General features: G+C 44.4%; 1 protein-coding gene across 2 annotated transcripts in view; it reads left to right on the forward strand.

Annotated features, from left to right (window-relative positions):
• Positions 1 to 20,828, forward strand: part of Rims2 (regulating synaptic membrane exocytosis 2) — a 411,096-nt gene extending 390,268 nt beyond the window's left edge. For both annotated transcript variants that reach the window (XM_042055663.1, XM_042055664.1), the window contains 5 exons: positions 12,512 to 12,653; positions 15,016 to 15,128; positions 15,483 to 15,584; positions 18,002 to 18,141; positions 18,585 to 20,828. In XM_042055663.1, coding sequence (XP_041911597.1) covers positions 12,512 to 12,653; positions 15,016 to 15,128; positions 15,483 to 15,584; positions 18,002 to 18,141; positions 18,585 to 18,803 — 716 coding nt within the window. In that variant the 3' untranslated portion in view covers positions 18,804 to 20,828. The remainder of the gene's footprint in view (positions 1 to 12,511; positions 12,654 to 15,015; positions 15,129 to 15,482; positions 15,585 to 18,001; positions 18,142 to 18,584) is intronic.
• Positions 20,829 to 23,260: the final 2,432 nt, after the last annotated feature.

The following is a 23,260-nucleotide window of genomic DNA, read 5'->3' on the forward strand; positions in this document are numbered from 1 at the left end:
TTGCTCTAGCTAAAAACCTGAAGAACTATTTTGAATAGATATGGAGAGAGTGGATAATCTTGTCTTGTCCCTGATTTTAGTAGGATTGCTGTGAGTTTCTCTCCATTTAGTTTGATGTTGACTGCTGGCTTACTGTGTATTGCCCCTATTATGTTTAGGAATGTTCCTTGTATACCTGATCTCTCCAAGACCTTTATCATGAAGAGGTGTTGGATTTTGTCAAAGGCGTTTTCAGCACCTAATGAGATGATCATGTTTTTTTTTTCTTTTCAGTTTGTTTATATGGTGGATTACACTGACAGATTTTTGTATATTGAACCATCCCTGCATCTCTGGAATTAAAGCTACTTGATCATGGTGGATGCTTTTTTTGATGTGTTCTTGGATTCGGTTTGCCAGTATTTTATTGAGAATTTTTGCATCAATGTTCATGAGGGATATTGGTCTATAATTCTCCTTCTTTGCTGCATCTTTGTTTGCTTTGGGAGATTAGGTTAACTGTAGCCTCATAAAAAGAATTTGGCAATATTCCTTCTGTTTCTATTGGGCAGAATAATTTGAGAAGTATTGGTATTAGCTCTTTTTTGAAATTCTGATAGAATTCTGTGCTGAAACTATCTTACCCTGGGCTTTTTTTTTTTTTTTTTTTCTTTTAGGGGGGAGTGGGAGAATTTTAGTGACTGTTCCTATTTCCTTAGGGCTTATAGGTCTGTTTAAATTGTTTACCTGGTCTTGATTTAATTTTGGTATGTGGTACCTATCAAGAAAGTTGTCCATTTCTTTTAGCGTTTCCAATTTTGTAGAGTACAGGTTCTTGAAGTATGAGCTAATGATTCTCTGTATTTTCCTGGAGTCTGTTGTTATGTCCCCCTTTCCACTTTTGAATTGGTTAATTTGGATATTCTCTCTCTGCCTTTTGCTTAGTTTGGATAAGGGTTTGTCTATCTTGTTGATTTTCTCAAAGAACCAACTCTTCGTTTCATTGATTCTGTGTATTGTTCTCTTCGCTCCAAATTTATTGATTTCAACCCTGAGTTTTAATATTTCCTGCTGTCTACTCATCCTGGGTGTGTTTGTTTTCGTTTTTGTTTGTTCTAGATCTTTCAGGTATGCTGTTAAGTCTCTGGTGTGAGATTTCTCCAAATTCTTTATGTAGGCACATAGTGCTATGAACTTTCTTCCTAGCGCTGCTTCATTGTGTCCCATAAGTTTGGGTATGTTGTGGATTCATTTTCACTGAATTCTAGGAAGTCTTTGATTTCTTTCTTATTTCTTCCTTGACCCAGTGGTGGTTCAGTTGAGAGCTGTTCAGTTCCCATGAGTTTGTAGGCTTTCTGTAGTTGTGTAGTTGTGTTATTGTTGAACTCTAACTTTAACCCATGGGGGTCTGATAAGATACAAGGGGTTATTCCATTTTTTTATCTGTTAAGATTTGCTTTATGACCAAGTATGTGGCCAATTTTAGAGACTGTTCCATGAGATGCTGAGAAGAAGGTATATTCTTTTGTGCTTGGGTGAAATATTCTATAGATATCTATTAAGTCCTTTGAGTCATAACATCTGTTAGTTCCCTTGTTTCTCTATTAAGTTTCTCCCTGGCAGACCTGTCCTTTTGTGAGAGTGGAGTGTTGAAGTTTCCCACTATTAATGTGTGGGATTTGATGTGTGATTTAAGCTTTAGTAATGTTTCTTTGAAAAATGTGGGTGATGTACTTAGAGCATAGATGTTCAGAATTGAGACCTTATCTTGATGGATTTTTCCCTTGAAGAATATGAAATGTCCTCCATCTCTTGATTAATTTTAGTTTGAAGTCTATTTTGTTAGATATTACGATACCTACACTGTATTGCTTCTTAGAACCATTTGATTGAAAAATCTTTTCTAACCCTCTACTCTGTCTTTGAGGTTGAGGTATGTTTCTTATATGCAACAGAAGAATGGATCTTGTGCTAATCTATGTCTTTTATTGGTGAATTGAGTCCATTGATATTAAGTGATATTATTGACCAGTGATTGTTAATTCCTGTTATTTTTTATTTTGTTGGTTGTAATGGAAGTGTGTATGTTCCCCTTCTTTGGGTTTTGCTATTATGAGATTGTTTATTGCCCGTGTTTTTGTGGATGTAACTGAGTTTGTTGCACTGGAGTTTCTTCTAGTACTTTCTGTAGGGCTGGATTTATGGATAGGTATTGTTTAAATCTGGTTTGTTGTGAAATACCTTGTTTTCTCCATCTATGTTAATTGGAAGTTTTGCTGGATAAAGTAATCTAGACTGGCATCCATGGTCCTTTGGTGTCTTAAAATGTTTATCCAGGACCTTCTGGCTTTCAGAGTCTCCATAGAGAAGTCAAGTGTAATTCTTATAGGTCTGCTTTTATATATTACTTGGCCTTTTTTCGTTTGCAGCTCTTAAAATTCTTTCTTTATTCTGTATGTTTAGTGTTTTGCTGATTATGTGGTGCGGGGACTTTTGGGAGGGTTCAGTCTATTTGGTGTTGTATAAGCTTCTTGTATTTTCATGGGCATATCTTTTCTTAGGTTGGGAAAGTTTTCTTCTATGATTTTGTTGAATATGTTTTCTGTGCCTTTGAGCTGGAATTCTCCTTCTATCCCTATTATTCTTTTTTTTTTTTTTTTTTTTTTTTTTGTTTTTTGAGACAGGGTTTCTCTGCAGCTTTAGAGCCTGTCCTGGAGCTAGCTCTTGTAGACCAGGCTGGTCTCGAACTCACAGAGATCCGCCTGCCTCTGCCTCCCAAGTGCTGGGATTAAAGGCGTGCGCCACCACCGCCGGGCTATCCCTATTATTCTTAAGTTTGGTCTTTTCATGGCTTCCGATATTTCATGGATATTTGTGTTAGCAATGTATTCGATTTAACATTTGCTTTGGCTGATAAATCTATTTCCTCTATTGTATCTTCCATGCCTGAGATTCTCTTTCATCTCTTCTATTCCACTGATGATGTTTGCATGTATAGTTCCTGTTTGTTTCCCCAGAATTTCCATTTCCAGAATTCCCTCAGTTTTTGTTTTCTTGTTTCTATTTCTGTTTTCAAGTGTTGAACAGTTTCCTTCACCTATTTTGGTTGTTTGGGGTTTTTTTCCTTGGCTTTCTTTGCTTTCTTTAAACAATTTCTTGATTTCTTCCAAGTTTTTTTTCACCCTTTTCTCAACTTCTTTAAGGGAATTTTCATTTCCTCTTTAAGAGCCTTTTTAAGTTCATTTTCTTGCATTTCAGCTGCTCAGACCTTGCTGTTGTAAGACCGCTGGGTTCTGGTGGCGCCATATTGCACTTTTGGTTGTTGACTTATAGTGCTGTTTACTCATGTTTTCTTCCAGCTGGTGTGGCTTGTGCCTGTGCCTGTTCTTCCAACTGGTGTGATCTGCACCTGGGCCTATGTATCTGCTGGGGTCCGGGGGAGGGGGGAGCGCTGACCACAGGGAGGATGTTAAGGCATATAGGGTTGGGCAGCAGAGTGGGTCTTGGCAGGACAGTGTCCAGTGAGTGGTCAGGGTTTGGGTGCAGCCTGGAGGCAGCTCTGTCACCTGCCTACAACCTACATGGCTTTCTTATGTTTTATATTTGCTGCAAATTTGACTACCCAAATATCCATACACACAGTCTTTTTTGCATGTCCCAATAATCCCTTCTCAGAAATGCTATCTTAAACCCTCACCCATTTACTGTTGTGTTCTAGAACCTTTGTGTGACTTGCAGTTCTTTTTCTCATATTAAGAGATGGTTCTTCAGCTTATGATATATAAGAATAAGAATCACTTGTCCTGAAGATCCAGTTTAAAGCAGTAAGGTAGCAACAGGTGGGATAGAATAAAAATCACCATTTAGAATAAGAAACAACAGCAATGGCAGCAAAAGCAGTCCCACATGGGAACGGTCAAGTCCTTCTTGGCATGGCCAGCAGAAACTGACACGAGGGAGCACATTTATCTGCCACAGCCCTGCTCTGTTTCCTTTCCCTTCCTCTCCACGGCGCCTGAAGTTTGCACTGAAGAGGAAGCCACAGCTTTCCGCCTGCTTCTTGCTGTGCAGGTCTAGAGACTTGAACAAAATTGGATAAGGTGGGCTGGTAACTTTTTCATGTTTTTCTTTCCGAAATTCAGTTTAATTCTATGTTCCCAGTTACTTTCCGATGTAATTCTGCCCCCCTCCCAAAAGTGAGCTTGGATGAGAAGCTTCTATTTTCCAAAAGCTCCTTCCCTTGGTGTAGTGGGGCTGTGGTCATTTACACGGAGTAAGCTGGAGAAGTGTGGGCTCATTTAGGCAATTTCACATGCAATTCTAGTCATTTTCAGATAAAGATATGTATAACATTTTACGCCTTTAGAGGCCTGTCACGTAGAACATCTACTCTTATGTTGCACTTTTAGTTAAATGCCACCTGCAGGTCCTGTACTCGATAGCACAGGCTAAGTATCATCTGAGATCTGCAGATTAGAATGTTGAGTTTCAGACACCTAAGCTTCCTGCCCATAGTTTGCAAACAGTTAAGTGGGATCTTGAATTTAAAACATCTGAGATCACTCACACACGTGAAACAGAGTCCTGGACATCCAGTGAGCATCATACAACATCAACACTGTTTCTCCCTCACTGTAGAGGGCCTGGCGTGACTAAAGTGAAGGGAAAATCCAAGAACTGTGATAACAACTCCCTTAGTGGTTAATTTGGGGTCCGGAGCTGACGACTTCCAGAGCAGCAACATCAGGAGGACATGCAAACCCCGTAAAACTGACGAGCAAAAACAAACAAGAAAACCACTGGGAGCTACAGCTTCTAATATTTAGCTGTGCTGAGAATATCAAAATAAATTTACTGTTACAGAAAGAGCAATAGAATGGTCACACACGACAAGCCACATGAGGTGTCATTATCTCGGCTTTATTTCTTGTTAAAAGTTAGTATTGATAACTATAGGAATTTGCAAAGAAAAGGGTGTCTAGTCCTCTGCGTGATCCTTTTGTTTGATGGATGATTTAGAACACAAAAGTGGTTGGGGCCCTTTTCAGCTGTTCATAGGTGGTTGTTGTTGTTGTTGTTGTTGTTTGGGGGTTTGTCGTTTTGTTTGTTTTTTACAGTATGTTCAGTACTCTTTGACAGCCAGGGCATCATCTGGTGGACTCCCCACCTGTCGGTGTAGGTGGATCTACAGAGGCATGTCCCGAGAGTGCAGTGAGTATGTGACAGGGGTGACTGCTGACAGCGGCTCCTGCTCTGTTCTCAGGATGTCGTCACTGTGCTCACGAGACCAACAGTTAGTGAGGAAACAATGGCACTGGCATTTTCCCAGTCCTTGTGAGTGAACAAAAGTGTACGGATAATAAGAATCCCAACGCTATGCGTAAAACAATTCTTTGAAGCTTACCTGAACATTCAAGGAGAAAATTCATGAGGTTTCAAGTCATTGGGTAACTGCAAGTTAAAAACCAGTGTCCAAAATATGGAATGAAAATAGAAACTGACCCACTTCGAGAAACAGGAGTAGGGTTTGCCACTGTGAAGATCAAAGTTAAAATGTGTACGCTTCGCCCGCTGTGGACCTGGCCCATTTTCTTACATAGATGGTAGCGGTCATGATATACACACATGCTGCTATGAAGAGGAGCTACAAAGGTTTTAGATCCAGAATGGCTCTACATGGCTCCCAGTCACGACAACAGCAGCTCCGCCTTCCCTCTTTAATCTTGAGTTTAGCACCTGAGTTCTGTCCCATCTTGAAGCCTCTTTTTTATGCTGTTATGTGTGTATCTGTCAAAATAAGTTTGGTTGGATTTTAATGACAACCAAAAGTACATAAACGGCTCTACACAGAATAAATCAAGTCTCCAGTGGGATACATGTGTGTTTGTGTGTGTGTGGCTGTACTCAGAGACCCAGACTGACAGAGGCTTTTGTTATCTACTTCCCCAGAGAGGCTAAGCATGCACCCACTGGTAACCCAGCAGTTCTGCTTGCATTTCATTGATCAAAGAAGTCACATGACCACACCTAACTTTAAAGATGGGAACATGAATAGATTTTACTAGCCTTTTTATCTACCATGATCATGGCCTATTTTCGTGGCTCACCATTACTGCAGCTGTTAGCTCTTCAGTTTTGATGGTGGGTATAGCAAAGATTTTGGATTGAGTGTATTTATGTTAAATCATGAAACAGTTTTGAAAGCCACCTGTTAATTCCTATTAATTTCTGCTTCACATTTTATGAGGACCTTGGATTAACCCAGAAGAAATTGTATGCTGAGGGATTTTTGTTGATTCATTTGTTTATGTTCAGAGGTTCAAATGGTTTGTTAGAGTGAAAAGCCCCAAGTGGTCCCTACGCGTTTTCCTGTAGTTGTCATATTTACCATGACAGTGATGCCTTACAGGACCACGGAGGCTGGCAAGCCAATCTCTTTTCATGTCTGGTATAGAATCTAATGATGGGGCTTTGTACCTACAGCGGCCACCATGGCCATTGGGGAGAACCCTGAAGATAATTCTATAAATGAAGTCGAAGACATCAGAGGAGTGCCGTAGGAGACACCTCTGAACACGAAGTCACTAATGATGTCTTAAAATGTAAATGCCAGCTGCTAGAAAGTAGCTCCTGAGGGCTGAGGGCTTTCTCATCCAACAGTGAGAACGCACACAAACACAGATACAGAGATCCCAAGACTGCTTCCAAAATATGTTCATTGTTTTACAACTTCCTGTTTATTGCATTTAAAAAATCTTTATTGTGCAACATATGACTTCTCTAAATTATATTCACTGGAAAATAGTAATTCTGGATTTGGTACCTGTTTCACTAACCTAGAGCACACGAACTGTGGTCCGCAGGAGAGTTAAAGACTATTCCAGTCTTAGCTGTCCCCAAAACTCCTTTTCCTACTGACGGCAAGAAAATGATGAAGCCGGAATAGTTCCAAGTGCACTGATGAGACCTCCTGGGTCTGAGCAAAGCAGATGACTTCCGTGTGTCCAGGGTTTAAAAGACACCAGCATGAAATTGAGCTTGGCATCATGTGTCGCCCCAGTCTTGGGCGGACAATAAGAGAGTCTCCCAAGTCAGTAGCAATGAGGACATTTTCATTTCTGTTGCCAAGCCCCTTGAAGAGTTTCCTGATATTGGGGGAAATATCAGGCATTTGGGGGTTTTGATCAAGTGGGTTTTTTGAATGCATGAGGTTAAGCCAAGCGGAATGGCACAGACCCCTCCTGTGTGCTGCCTCCTCCTGTGGTGTTTGGCAAAGAAGAACTTGATTTTGACCTGCAGGCATCGTCCCCAAATGCTTAAAATATCTCATACCCAAGGGAGTGGCTTAAGGGCTCAACCACAACCCAACCTGAGCTTGAGATGAGGGCTCACTGCTTGTGTGTTCTTTAGTGTACTGTGCATATATGTATATATGCATGTGCACAGGTACTCACATTTTTAAAAGAACACCTAAAGTCAAAACAGTTTTGGCTGCTCTACCCCCACAGCCATAATAAAACAGTTTTTTGTATGTTCCATTTAAAACTATGTCTGAGGAAGGAATCGGAATCTGCTGCTCGCATCTTCCGATGCCGTGACAGTCAGCATCCGAAACCAACACCTACTCATTAGATGTTAAGCCTAGCACAGGGTGGTGATGTGTAACACCACAGAGATCAAAACGTCGGCTGAGCTCTAGCCAGAGGCTCTGTTCCCAGAGCACCTGTGTTGGTGGCAGTTTCTAGTTTATTACTTGTCAGGCAGAGCTCCCTCTCGGTGGCTTCTGGTGGCCACAATGTCCTTGACAAATGTCTCTCCATCTTCAAGCCAGCAATCGTACAAAGCATCTTTCTTGTGAGTCTGCTTTCTTCGTTCCATCTTCTGCAGGCAGCCAGAGAAATCATTCTGCTTTTACAGGCCTGGAATGGCAAGGGTGGCCCACTCAGATAACCTCCCTACTTTTAAACAACTAATTAGTTGCCTTAGTTAATTAGCAGAATCCCTTTTGCAGTGGAATGTAACATGGTCATCAGGACCAGCATAGAATTCCACCTGCCTCCCTTGCACTGACTCTCACAGACCTTCGTATTGCATGGATGCAGTTTTTAGGTTGCATAGCAGCAGGACATCATTTGCAGCATTACACGTGAATAGCCGTAATGCATTATATTTAAGTTAATTGGCTTTATTGTGAGAGTGACAAAGATTTTTATGGTGCTGGAAATTTCTAAAGAAGTCTATAAATGTTTCAGATAATGTAATGAATGAAATGACAAGTTTTCCAGGGCTGCTCTGAGTTATTTAGATAGGAACTGGGGATTCTTTGGCAGTAGCCTCCCCCTCAGCACAGGACTATTGTTAGTCATGGCCGTTTGTACACCAATGAAACAAACTCGCAGACTTAAGGATGAAAGCTGCCAGGGGTCGTCTGCTCTCCTCTCCCTGTCCTTTTCATAGACAACCTGCCCTGGACTCAGAGCGGGGCTGTGACTAGAGAGGACCACACGACTAGCTAGTTAGTGGTCGAGACCCATCAGAATGTGCCATCTTTTCCTCTGCCCTGGTTGAAGACTGTGTTTCCAAGCACTTTAGATGTGTTTTCTTTAACCCTCTCCATGGCCTGCCCGTTATCTCTTATTATCTCACAAGTTAAGAACATGGGGGGGGGGGTTACTTGCGCAGTGCCATATGGTTAATTAAGAGTAGAGAAGCTATTTGATACCAGGGCCTAACTGGTTTGAGGCCCTGCTTCTTCCCAGACCACCAGGCTACTTCTAAAGGGTCTTCTTTGCACCATGTCTCAGTCAGACGCACAGCTACCCAGGAAGTTAGTTCTAGTCTAACAAGCTAATGAATACAGAGACCATGGAGTCTGGCAACTGAGGACACGTTCTAGTCCTGTCACTTGCTGTGTGGCTTCAGGACTCTTTGTGATCTGCTGGGCCCTTAGATGCTTTGTCTGTAAAAGTAAGGATTTTTCAGACTTAGAAGGAGAATATATGAATAAAACAGTTGTGGTCAGAAGGGTTTTGAGCTCTTCTTTAAATGTTGTTGCTCTTAGCCAAGTGTTGTCTGATACTTATCACCTACTAACAGCATGTTTCAAGTCACTCTTGCTCAATAGTGTCAGATTCAATAGAAAACAGTAGTTTTCGGAATTGCTGTTCTGCATCCTGAGATCTTTAGGAACTTAGGCTCCTTTATCCTTACATAACCTGGGTTCATCTCTGTGCTGTTTTCTTGCATATATCTAGGTCCCCATCCAGATGCCCCTGCAGCATGTCTAAACATCCCAGATGCCCCTGCAGCGTGTCTAAACATCCCAGATGCCCCTGCAGCGTGTCTAGACATCCCAGATGCCCCTGCAGCGTGTCTAGACATCCCAGATGCCCCTGCAGCGTGTCTAGACATCCCAGATGCCCCTGCAGCGTGTCTAGACATCCCAGATGCCCCTGCAGCATGTCTAGACATCCCAGGTGTCCCCCTGCAGCGTGTCTAGACATCCCAGATGCCCCTGCAGCGTGTCTAGACATCCCAGGTGCCCCCCTGCAGCGTGTCTAAACATCCCAGATGCCCCTGCAGCGTGTCTAAACATCCCAGATGCCCCTGCAGCGTGTCTAGACATCCCAGATGCCCCTGCAGCATGTCTAGACATCCCAGGTGCCCCTGAAGCGTGTCTAGATATCCCAGGTGCCCCCTGAAGTGTGTCTCAGGTGATGGTGGTTGTTCACCTGGGTTAGTACTGAAGAAAATAAACATTGAAGCGGGAACTTAGCCCTCACACCAGCTTCCTCATATCAGCCTACCATTTTCATGGTTTCTGAGAGAAAAGAATGAGAATATTTTGTGATGTTACTATTTGAATCACTGAAATAAAATGATAAGCCTTAGGGACTGGGGAGATGGATGGCAGGGTAAATGGCTCGCTGCACAAGCATGAGGACTGGAATTTAGATCCTAAGCACCCATGGAAATGAATGTCAGGAAGGCATGGGCACTGCCTGTAATCCCAGCAGTCTGCATATTAGCCCGCCATCAAGCTCAGAGTTCAGCTGAGAGACCCTGACTCAGTGAGGAATATAGAATGCCACTGAGGAAGACCTGAGGTCAGCCTCACACCGCCACATGTATGTGCATGTCTACCTACACACGTGCCCTTATGTATACAAACATGCACATACATGCATGCACCACACAGAGAGATGTAGGCAAAAGGGTCATTAATGTTAGATTAATGAATACTACAGTTACCTCTGCCACCTCTTTTTAAAAACATTCTTCTTATGCATGTGTATATTTGTTTTTCCCATACCATTTGAAAGTAAAATGTCAATAATAGAAGATTTTGCATCTAAATATTTGACATATATCTAACAGTCAGGAAATTCATTATAATACTTACTATAATCCACCTAAAAGTTTAGCAGCCTCTCATCTAATTAATATCCAATCTGTATTCAGAACTTCCCTACCTGTCTTAAAATTGCCTTTTAGTGATTTTGACATTTCACAAAAATGATTTTGGTTAAAAGACCTCTTATTTCATTTGGTTTTACAAACAAGGCAAAAATCCATACAGCCAAGGTCACTCACTGGCTTGCATCTCCTTGCTGTCTTTTGATCTAGATTACCTTGTTTTCATGGTGTTAATATCTTAGGAGACTAGGCCAGTTCTCTTGAACAATATGCCATATCTGGGTTTTGTCTGGATGCTTTGTGTGTGTGCTCTTTGTCTTGTGATCTAGATTACCTTGTTAATATCTTAGGATATTAGGCCAGTTCTCTTGAACAATATGCCATATCTGGGTTTTGTCTGGATGCTTTGTCTTGTGACTTTACCTTCTGTATTTTTTGAGAGCCAGAAGACTTGATTAGAAACAGTTGGTACATTTTTGTTCAAAATAACTTGATAGGTGATTCCGTATACTGCCGAATTCAATGACTTGATTAAGATGGTGCTGGCTCCGTCTACCACCATAGATCATCTTTTTATTCCCATAACAGAACTAGTTTGTAGACCGATCACTTGGCTCATGTATCTTTTTTCATGGTCTGACTTTTAATGGTAGCCTCCAGTGACAAGCCACGCGAGCTCAGCCACTGTTCCACAGGAGGCCACAAACTATTATTTTCAACTTTGTCTCTATGCAAGTGTTTCAAAGTGAAGCAGATCAAGAAGGCTGGCGCAGAGTCCCCATGCCAGTATCACCAGCATCCCTCTCATGAAGAGCTTTTCCGCATCCTGAGGAATCCTCCTGTTTCCTTGTCATTTATCAGCATGCCATGTTTACCGCACATTTAAAATAGCATCCTTTGACTCGCTAGCGATAGTCACAATGTGTGTTCTGTGTCTACTCTAAAGTGCTTTAATGTGTCTCAAAGCTGGAAATGAGAAACGGGTGACACAGAGAGCACTGTTTCAGAGTGGAGCAACTGTCAGAAGTCTCCTCACGCCCACAGCAGCACAGCATTTAAGAGAAGTTACTAATACCAGCCACTGCAAGAGCGCACCTCATGGCTGTTCTTCTCCAGCGCCAATGGCTCCTGCAGCAGCGTGAATCAAATAGGCCTGCCAAGGAGCAAATGAATCGGTAGTGTTCAGCTCTGTACCCAACGTGCTGGGCTCTCCAAGGTTTTGGCTCTTTCATGTATACCCACGCCACATGCTTGAGCCATGGCCACACATGATCACGCCTGGCTTTGCTCTTTTGTCTGTGCAGTCTCTCTTGCCCAAGACACACTTCTTTTCCTGGAGCCTCAGTAGGCCCGTTTGTCAAGCCCACCTCAATCATCCTCCCTCTCTGGAGCTCTGATCTCTCCAGGTAGCACATTTGGCTCACAGCCAAGCTGGCGCTGCTCTCCTTTCCTTGGTGCTGGTCCTCCCATGGCATTCTGGGAGAAAATGCCACCAGATGACTGTCCAAGGACAAAAAGGTCCTCCACATGACACGTCAGGAATTTTATATTACACAATCTTTCTGGAAGTCCCCAGCAGAATCAAAACTGCCTTCAAATAGGGCTATCCCTTTTGTATATCTTCCTTTGCCTTTTCATAGCTGGCACCCTAAACTTTGTCTAGAAGTTAAAGCTAAAAATTGAGTAACCCTCACCATCTGGTTCTCTGTAAGTAACATGAAGGCCTATTTCTTTCACTGAGACAAAAGAAATGGGGGGAAAGGTAAGCATAAATTAATTTGGCATTTAAAAATGACAATAAAAAATGAGGCATAAATTGATATGGTAATTTAAATATTACAATGAAAACAAAGCTTATTTTATTTTCCTCAGTTTGAATCTTTTTGTTTCTCATGCTAATGATTTGAACAATGTTTTAAGTGGCAATAAACAATGGTACCTTGTGCTGCTCACCCAGGGAGACACCGCTTTGAAGTGTTTAAAATACTTTCCCTGTATCTTCTTAATTCTCTGTGCGCAGCTCTTCTCGTTTGCAGGCTCCGGGTGCTGGCCAGCCTGTTCTGTAACCGGGCAGCAATGGCAAAACTCTGATGGCTTCGGGTTTCTGTCTCTGCAGAAGCAGGGGGTAAAAAGCTCCGGAGCACTGTCCAGAGAAGCACGGAAACCGGCCTGGCGGTGGAGATGAGGAACTGGATGACCCGGCAGGCTAGCCGGGAATCCACAGACGGCAGCATGAACAGCTACAGCTCCGAAGGAAAGTGAGTGAGGCCGCATCGTGCCCTGCTCGCAGGAGAGCTAATGCGCACTGTTCGCACCGTTCTCAGCCCACTTCCGCCCTCACTGGCTCCTGCCCGAGAGCTTGTCTCAGCCCGCTGATCAGTTGACCGATCTGGCTTTTTATTTTGAATGAAATAGCTTGGGAGGGGAGCGGGTAAAGCGCTTTACTGGTAGGACAAGATGCTATGATGTGACTCTCGGTATTACCTATACAAAATGGTTTGTCCAAGCTTAAAACAATAACTAAAATCACAGGAATAGTGAGCAAAATGTCAAGCCATGTAGGCAATATTAAGTTTTAAAGTTTTCAGTGTTGGGCCTGGAGAGATGGCACAGAGGTTAGGAATACTGACTCTTCCTAAGGATGGGTTTGATCCCCAGTACCCACAAACAGGCTCTCAATTGTAACTGCAGTGCTAGATCAGACGCCCTCTTCTGGCCTCCTCAGGCACTGCATGCACATGGTGCATAGATGTATATACAGGCAAAACACCCAGACACATAAAAATAATTTAAAAATAATTTCTAATGTAAAAAATCTTTGATGTGTTGAAGAGAAGCTATTGAAAAATTTATGCACTGAAAGATATATAATTTATCTTAATTATTTGAAACAATAATCAAAAGAAAATAGCAACAAGAAGTTGGTGAGCCTTTTTCTATGTTGCTTTCCTTTGAATCCACTACCATAAGACACTTGGAAAAGTTCGTAAATGTGGGGTGGCCCTGTCTCCAACAGACAGCTGTATTTAGTGACTTCTAATCTCTAGTTGAAGTACAGAGGACATCAGGAGGGAAAATGAGGCTCAGGGCCTCCCTCTGCCATCACCATGGAAGTTTTCGGTGTAGCCAATTCAGAGTCAAAACCATAGGAAATTTTGGCTACCATTAATTACATACCCTAATGATATTTTGTCCAACGTAATTATATAAATAAAGGAGAGGTACATAGTCCTGCGATTTTAAAATAGAGATGTAGAAACATGTTGGGTTTTTGAGATGAGGTGAAGGGGAAGAAACAGGTTTGCTCATCATAAAGGAAGTGCAAAGGAGGTGGAGAGCTGAGCGGAAGAGTCTGTGGCAGCGGCTCGGACGCAGGCATGGGGCACACTCCACACAAGGGACTGAAGAAAAGCGTTCTTCCTGGAAGAAAAGCACAAGATTAACGTGCTCTGAGCTGTGCTCTGTGGAAATGTTGGCCTCACACATGAGTTTACAGTCTGTTGTAGAGCTGCCAGGGATATAAACGTTCCAAGTATGGCGCCCACCTCAGATGTTTACCGTTTTATTGGAGAAATAACATGAATACTCAGGATTCCATTCAACCAGGATTACCTTCTAGTGTCCCAGACAGTATGCTGTGAGTTCCATATGAGCCGTACAGGAAAATCAAAGCAGAAGTTAAGATAGTGGGCTTAGGAGTCACAGGAACCAAAATAGCAAGAGGAGACCAAGGCTCTCATCTTGGTTTCTGGGACTCTAGATTTTTTGGCAAATTACATCATGCTTCTAACATGGGGGGGGGGTCACTAAGGGAGTCATGTATCTGTTGTTTATAAGATTCTGTAGTCACAGGCTGACTGCTATAGTCACAGCTGACGCTGACTGCTGTAGTCACAGCTGATTCTGACTGCTGTAGTCACAGCTGACGCTGACTGCTGTAGTCACAGCTGATTCTGACTGCTGTAGTCACAGGCTGACGCTGACTGCTGTAGTCACAGCTGACGCTGACTGCTGTAGTACAGGCTGACTTTTATTTAGAGAAAGTCATTTTGAGAAGTTGGAACAAAAAACTGATTAGACTTTCCAACTGCAATGGAAGAGGAGAATGTGAAGGCTTTTCCAAAGATTCCAAAGAACAATTGGGGTGGGGCTGGGGAGGAGAACGCAGTCAGGGACGGGGCTGGTTTTCCTGTTGTATGATGAAATAGCAACATATTTGTATGATGATGGGAATGATCCAATTTTTTTCAGCTCTACAAAGGTAAATAATAGGCTCTTAGTATAGCTAAGAGGATTAAACTCCGCAAAGCATGCCATAAATAAGTGCTCCGTGTATACTGAGCATGCACAATAGAAATCGTTTCCTCATCTCCCAGACCAAGTGAGAGAAGACACAGAACCAGAAACTTGCATAGTGCAGCAGGTGCTTCTGGTGACAGGCGCAGGAGGCTGGAGAATATAAGATGGACCGAGCTGTGGGAGGCGGCATGGGGATTGGAGTCCAGTGAATATTAGTGTCACCTTAGCTTGGCATACTAATGAGGCCAGCAGGAAACTCAAGCTTGCCTGAAAGGGGAACGATGGTTGAGGATTTAATCCCACATGTCCCTTTGCCTCCAGCCTGATTTTCCCTGGTGTCCGCCTGGCCTCTGACAGCCAGTTCAGCGATTTCCTCGACGGCCTGGGCCCTGCTCAGCTAGTGGGACGCCAGACCCTGGCTACTCCTGCGATGGGTAAGAGCTTGTGTCACGTGATTTCATTGTTTGTCCTTTAGATTACAGAAAAGTCACATCCCCTCGGTTTCATGATATTTTTAACATTATTACCAGTAAGAATAAAAGGTCCCAGATTTTAACAGTAAATGTTCTTAATTTTTTTCTTTTGTGATTTCTGTTCATCTTTAAAGCAACACACTGCTGGGAATATTTAATCTTAAAGAATGAATACATCTGGGGACTTAGGAATGTATCTGGGGACTTAGGAATGTATCTGGAGACTTAGGAGAACATCCAGAAAATGTCTGAAGCCAAGTTCTTTGGCACAAACATTCCTCCTTCTTCCTGTTTTTCTTCCCTGTGTCCCACCAGGTGACATTCAAGTGGGAATGATGGACAAAAAGGGACAGTTGGAGGTGGAAATCATTCGGGCTCGCGGCCTTGTTGTAAAACCAGGTTCCAAGACACTGCCAGGTAAAACAGAAGAGGTCCCTGTTGTTTGTTGTTTGTTGTTTGTTGTCTGTGTTGTTTCGACCTGAGTTTCCTTACTCAGCTGAAATCTTTATAATCAAGACATGAATGGATAATGCCAGCATTTGCACTGCTTGGGGGCTGAAGCAGATCACATGTGCTCTGAGGGGCCGGAAGTGAGTGAACTGTAGGGATTGTGCAAGGTTTTGAACAAGCACACACACAGCTGAGATATACATTAGAAGTGCCTTTTCCAGTTAGCTGCTGTTTTACGTTATTCTTCGGCTTACCAGGAACTTCAGATTTGTCCCTAGGCATCCTTCAAGCTCTGAGATTAGAATAAAAATTGATTAGATGCCCACAGGCCCATAAGACAGACATTTGTCCCGCAGTTTATGAGAGGCTCTCCCTACCATAATTTGATGCCACGCATTTCATATTGAAGCGTAATTATAATTCAAGGTACTTGGAGCTGTAGAAACAGCACAGAGGCTAAGTGCACTGTGCACAGAGATCAGTAGGTCCAGTCTAAAAAACTGTGATTTCTGAACGTACCTTGTCCCCAGCACCTGTACTAGCCTATAATTCTGTATTTCTCTCTCAACTCCTCAGTCCTTGAAGGAAGTTTTGAAGAAAGTGTACATTGCTGGCTGTCTCATTTTGAAATTGTGTTGTAAATGTCTTAAGGGTGATTGGCTCCTTCACCATATTGAGTAGCAATGAGGCACGTGGAACCTGCTTTCCATAAAAGTGTCTGTCATATAAGGTTTCAGTCACTGAATTCCTACTGAGCTGCCTCTCCACATTACTCTTGAACACACTACCCCAGAGCCCCTCCCTGTCTTGTGCTCACACCACTGAAAGCCAATAAACGTCTTTAAATGTAAGTCAGATGTGGGAGTGAATCACCAGGCTCCTTTGAGCATGTTTAGTGACATAGAAATTTTGATAACTTAAAGACATTGCTCTTGAATCTTGTTAGGGAGTGGAAACATTTTGCCTTATTTAATTTAACATTTAAATCTGTACAAGAAAGAAATATGGGGGAAAAAAGAAAAGACTCTCAAAGGCTGTGTCAACACACTTAAAACTGAACGGCTGGCAAGTGTTCATGGTGGTTTTGACAAAGAAGGCAGGGCAGTGATTAGAGGGCTGCCATCTCTTCTGTGAGGCTGGAGCCGTTGTTCTTGTCCCCCTGAGCTGATGGACCCATTGTTCTTGTCCCCTGAGCTGATGGACCCATTGTTCTTGTCCCCTGAGCTGATGGAGCCGTTGTTCTTGTCCCCCTGAGCTGATGGAGCCGTTGTTCTCGTCCCCTGAGCTGATGGACCCATTGTTCTTGTCCCCTGAGCTGATGGAGCCGTTGTTCTTGTCCCCTGAGCTGATGGACCCATTGTTCTTGTCCCCTGAGCTGATGGAGCCGTTGTTCTTGTGCCCCTGAGCTGATGGAGCCGTTGTTCTCGTCCCCTGAGCTGATGGACCCATTGTTCTTGTCCCCTGAGCTGATGGAGCCGTTGTTCTTGTCCCCTGAGCTGATGGAGCCGTTGTTCTTGTCCCCTGAGCTGATGGACCCATTGTTCTTGTCCCCTGAGCTGATGGAGCCGTTGTTCTTGTCCCCCTGAGCTGTTGGAGCCGTTGTTCTTGTCCCCTGAGCTGATGGAGCCATTGTTCTTGTCCCCTGAGCTGATGGAGCCGTTGTTCTTGTCCCCTGAGCTGATGGAGCCGTTGTTCTTGTCCCCTGAGCTGATGGACCCGTTGTTCTTGTCCCCTGAGCTGATGGAGCCGTTGTTCTTGTCCCCCTGAGCTGATGGAGCCGTTGTTCTTGTCCCCTGTGCTGATGGAGCCGCTGTTCTTGTCCCCTGAGCTGATGGAGCCGTTGTTCTCGTCCCCTGAGCTGATGGAGCCGTTGTTCTCGTCCCCTGAGCTGATGGAGCCGTTGTTCTCGTCCCCTGAGCTGATGGAGCCGTTGTTCTCGTCCCCTGAGCTGATGGAGCCGTTGTTCTCGTCCCCTGAGCTGATGGAGCCGTTGTTCTCGTCCCCTGAGCTGATGGAGCCGTTGTTCTCGTCCCCTGAGCTGATGGAGCTGTTGTTCTCGTCCCCTGAGCTGATGGAGCCGTTGTTCTCGTCCCCTGAGCTGATGGAGCCGTTGTTCTTGTCCCCTGAGCTGATGGACCCGTTGTTCTTGTCCCCTGAGCTGATGGAGCCGTTGTTCTCGTCCCCTGTGCTGATGGAGCCGTTGTTCTCGTCCCCTGAGCTGATGGAGCCGTTGTTCTCGTCCCCTGAGCTGATGGAGCCGTTGTTCTCGTCCCCTGAGCTGATGGAGCCGTTGTTCTCGTCCCCTGAGCTGATGGAGCCGTTGTTCTCGTCCCCTGAGCTGGGCATTCTGTAGCAGTGGCCTCACTTGCTCTCTCTCTCCCCAGCACCGTATGTCAAGGTGTATCTGTTAGACAACGGAGTCTGCATAGCCAAAAAGAAGACGAAGGTGGCGAGGAAGACGCTGGAGCCCCTGTATCAGCAGCTCTTGTCCTTCGAGGAGAGCCCCCAGGGGAAGGTGTTACAGGTGTGCACTCCTCGCTGACCTCTGACACTGGAAAGCACTGTCCCGCAGCCTCACCTTAGATTCAGTGTCCTCCCTGTCAGATTCTTTTCCATTTCTCATGGCTGAGATTCTCTGTGAGCTGGAGACAGTGGCCAGGGCTCTGAAGCTGTTTGTTGTTGGTCTCCCTACAGGGGAGCTCCCTCCAGACATGCAAACCTGGGTTAAACACCAGCTTTTTCCTGGGTGACTTCAGACCTTCACACTGGAGCACGGTTTTCCTAGTGCAACCCTAACTTCTGGGAGCTAAAGGCCACAGTGGCATCCATCCATCAGACCCCACTACTTAACTTGACCTTGGCAACAGCACATTAGCTGCACACATTTTACTAGTTTAGTTATGGCTTTGCTTGTGGGTTGTGATGTGTGTGTGTTTGAACTAATGTTACTTTTTATTTTGCCAACAGATCATTGTCTGGGGAGATTACGGCCGCATGGACCACAAATCCTTCATGGGAGTGGCCCAGATACTTTTAGATGAACTGGAACTGTCCAATATGGTCATTGGGTGGTTCAAACTCTTCCCTCCCTCCTCCCTGGTGGACCCCACCTTGGCACCTCTGACGAGAAGGGCTTCCCAGTCATCTCTGGAAAGTTCCACTGGACCTTCGTACTCTCGTTCCTAGCGACCGCAGAGCCGCTGCTGCCTCTACCAGCGACGCGCAGGTCGGAAGCCCTGGCAACACTGCATGCTTAATGTTGTGTCCTTGGAGCCCACGTCTAGGGCTACAAAGCGACCCTGTGTCCTCAGAGGGAGTCGTCCGCACTGTGCCCTAGCGAAGGCCCTCAGGTGAAGGAGCAGAGCTGAGAAGAACTGTCGGGTTTGGAGTTCAGTGACACCCGAGATCCAGTCCAATCTGAAGCCATGGATTAATCTCAAAGAATCATCAGCCCCTTTCAATGCACCTTTATATTTTTATCGTTTTTCTTCGTTTCTCTGACCCCAAAGCCTGGTATGCCACAGAATGGAGCTCTACAGCCATTAAGCCACACTGCAGGCCAAGGAGCAAAGTCTAGGAAGTGTCAGGTGAAAAGCAAGAGACCAAAGAAGTGGCTGGAGCAGAGTCGGCTCCGGCAGGGAGACTGGGAGACTCTGGGGAGCTCCGGGAGCATGGCGTTCGCTGATGCGGCCATGGTTGGACTCTGGAAATCCGAAGTCTGTGACTGCACTGCACTGGATGAAATCAAAGAAACTTTTCTGCATGGACACAGATAGCTGAATATTTAAATTATTTTCTCGGGGCTGCAACTTGCAAAAAAAAATAATAAAATAAAATAAAAATCAGCCATTTTCAACAATTTATATTATTTTTAAAAATAAATTTCACTAGTGCATGGTTTTAAAATGGGAGCGAATGCAGCAGGGTGATACCAAGACACACCATGTTTATTCTCTACTCTCAGTCTGTGTTTTGGCAGACATTACCAATGGAAATACTTTCTAGCAGATACTGAAAATCCTCTTTATGTGACAATAGTATACTATACTCCATTTATTTCCATGTTAAATACACAGATCTTACGAAGCTCAACATGTGCAGGTTTTCACGTCTTTCCTCCTCTTCTCTGTCTCACTTTTCACCTCCTCTTTCCTTTCTCTCCTCCGGAGTAACCCGCACACTAATACCCTCCAAGTCTTTGACCTGACCCCATATTTGGTTCAGAGCCCAGATGCATCTGAATTGGTGGATTTCTCACGTCTGTTCGGGAGCTCTCTCTATCTCAGGCATGTTGGAAGGATCCACAACATGACTGGGATATAGAGCAAGTCAGCACGTGTTTGACAAAGAGGATGTTTGAACATTCGAAGTTTATTCGACAGTGCATGGGAATTCTCTTTTCACCTCAAACCTCAGTTTCCAGGCCCCTAAAGTCATGTGGCGCCGTCCCGTCTCACGGATTTGTTTTCAGCACCAGCATTACTCACACGGGGGTTAAGCATTGTTTGTAGGCCTTAGGTTGTGTTTGTTTTCTAATTCGTCGGAACAGTTTCTTTAGCTGATTTCCGTTTACTATGTGAATAGATACACGGCCGACTATGTGGAGCCCTGAAACACAGGGCTGTTTATTAATTCATTTTTCTGTAGGAAAATTCAATTTTTCACAAATTATATTTCTAAAGAAATATAGTAAACATAAATTTGCAAGAATTTTAAAGCTCCAATATTTGGGTGACTCCAAGTCAATATGATGCCTCTTACTAGTTATCCGATGCCATCACCGAACATCTACACACAAACCCTCAAGGCAAACCGCGCCTTTGGTCTACGGGCAGTTTCTACCTTGAGTGGCGCTGCAAGGTCCACTTTCTCTCCAGGTCCCTAAGCGAGGAAATGTCACTGGTCATCATAAGCCACCCATCCTTCCCGTTCCTTATGTAGGCTTTGGTTCCACACCCTTAGGAATTGGTGTTAACCCCTTGCAATGATTTTCTGAAGTCCGTCTCCATCCGCTGATTTAAATGGAGGCCATGCACACCGAAATATGTTCTTCGTTTCTCCTTTCACATCCAACACTGACCACTGCAAACCGCCATGCTTGATTGACACGGTGCAGAAGTGGAGACGAGCTGTCACTCACAATGCCTTCTCTTTATGTGGTGCAACATGAGCTAGCTACACCCAGACCGTGTCTTGATTTTCCGAGACCTAGGACAGAGCCAGGTGAAGGTGAGGTAAGGATGAGACGGTTTAGACACCTGTGTACCAGCAGTGACGTGGGTGGATAGACCTGTAGCGTCTTCGTTCTCCCTTACCGTGTTCCTGACACTAAAATGCAGTCACGTGATCTTTTCTGCATATTCCTATACACGTCATTTCTAATTTTAATAAGAAGGACATGACTGTGGAATATTTGTACATACTTGTCATTATGCAGTATTTATTTTGAAGTTGGTGTACTTTTTTTTTTTTAAATTTTCACATGTCTGCACCTCTATGGCTCCATCGTGTAAATAGCACCATGCCAGTGACCGTTGCTGCCCTGTATATAGAATGTTTTCAAGTAAAGGAAATCCCAGCTGCGGGAGAACGGGGGGAGGGCAGATTAGGCCTGTAACAAATACCGACTGATGTAAATCCAATTCATTCTGGTGATGGTATTTAACTCTTTAAATAAAACATTTTCTTTACATATGTTGTTCCTGGTACTCTCTGGGGCGTCTTGTGTCCCCAAGCCTCCCTCCATTCACCCTGTGAACTGGCCTGTCATTCCCAGGCGGCGACGCTGCTTCTCCTACTTCCTTATGACATGAAGGAGTTTCCAGTTTTACCACGTTGCTGTTAGTAGACTGTATCTATCAAGTCTAGGGAGATTTCTGCTCTTATCATCAAAAGTTGCTGGTGCTTGCCAGTGAAATGACCCAGCTGCTCGTTGACTTTATGAGCAGAGCAGGTGAGATCTTAGGGTTCATCCTGAGGGTTGCTATGTCTCAGTCACTCTTCTGTTGCTGTGAAGAGACACCATGGGTGAGCAGGCAACTTATGGAAGAAAGCATCTAACTGGGGCTGGTTTATGGTTTCAGAGAATTAGTCCATCATCATCATGGTGGCATGCAGGCAGTTGCTGGAGCAGTATCTGAGACCTGGATTCTGACCTGTAGGCAGAAAGAGGGAAGGTAAGACATGCTTTTGAAACCTCAAAGCCCACCCCCAGCGACCCACCTCCTCCAACAAGGCCACACTTTCTAATGTTTCCCAAACAGTTCCACTAACTGAGGAGCAAGCATTCAAAACTAGAAGCCCGTGAGCAGCATTCAAACCACTACGCTGAGCACCCTGGTCCATGGGAGAAGATGGTAAACCAAGTTACCATCCAACTGATGTGATTCCATTGCAAGTCTGCTCAGCTTTGTGAGGGGCTGGTGGTTGTTTCCAGTGGTGGAGACACATAGTAAGAACTCGGGGACTAAATCAAACTCATTTAGAAGCAATGTTCCAGGCAGAAGAGGGCACAGAACAACAGTACGGCCCCCAGGGAAGCTGACCTGTCAAAGAGTTACAGATGTAATAGCGGCATTCCTAACATGAAGTCTCTAGACTCCTGAGAGAGCAGTCAAGTGTTTAGCCCGGTCAGGCGGTGGGGGTAGCTGATATCTGCAAACAGTTTAAATAGAATGAAGGGAAATGCGGTGGTAAGTTAGAATGAGATGAGAACAGTCTAGGCAAAGAGAAGAGCTGAGAGATCTGGAGGAGTCCAGATCTACCACCTTCGTCTCTGCGGCCTGAACAGCGGCACATTCAAGACTGGGTGAGAAAGTGAATTAATGAATTAATGACCCAAGAAAAAGAATGAGGGTTCTGGATTCTGGATTATTCTTGAATCAATAAAGAATTGGTGTTTGAAAAGCTAGTTTTTGTAAATGTTTGTTTGTAAGTATGTAGTGGGTGGGGTGTATCCACGTAAGTGTAGATGCCTTCAGGAGCCAGGGGCATAGGAGTCCTTAAGTGGGGATGCAGTCGGTTGTGAGCTTTGCTGCCTGAGCCTCCGGGCCCTCGACAAGAGCAATCACTCTTAACTGCTAAGCCATGTCTACAGGCCCAGGAAGCTTGTTTTGAGGCCTTCTTGCCAATGAGATAATTGGTGCTGTTTTAGCTGAAATGGCTCCTTGGCTGCCGTTCACTTCCTCACGGTCTTTCCTGTTTGCCTCTCCACCAACAGTCCCAGTCTGCCCCTCATCACACGCACTAGCCAAGCCGCCTCTACAGAAAGGGCTGCCTCGGATCAGAAAGATGACCGACGTCAACTCGAAAGCCCAAAGATTCCCAAACTTTAAAATTCATGTTCAAAATTCACATAAGGCAGAGTCAAGAGACTTCCAGTCTGGGATATCCTTAACACGCTCAATAACTAGCTTCCTGGCCTTTTGTCTTGTGGCAAAAGACCCATCAGGATTGTTTCCGTGAGTCCTGTCATCTTCTGATTTAGTCCACTCCCCTGTCCCCAACTGCTAGTGGGCTAGCAGTGCAAACCTCCACTGGATCAACCCCATGCCTCACCTGTGAACACTTTTGTTGGTATGCTGTTTCACTTCACTACCAAAGAGGCTGTCCATCTCTTCTATTAGATACAAAAGAAAACTTGG

The sequence above is a fragment of the Arvicola amphibius genome, chromosome 9 (assembly GCF_903992535.2).
Source record: "Arvicola amphibius chromosome 9, mArvAmp1.2, whole genome shotgun sequence".
In the NCBI taxonomy this organism is placed as follows: Eukaryota; Metazoa; Chordata; class Mammalia; order Rodentia; family Cricetidae; genus Arvicola; species Arvicola amphibius.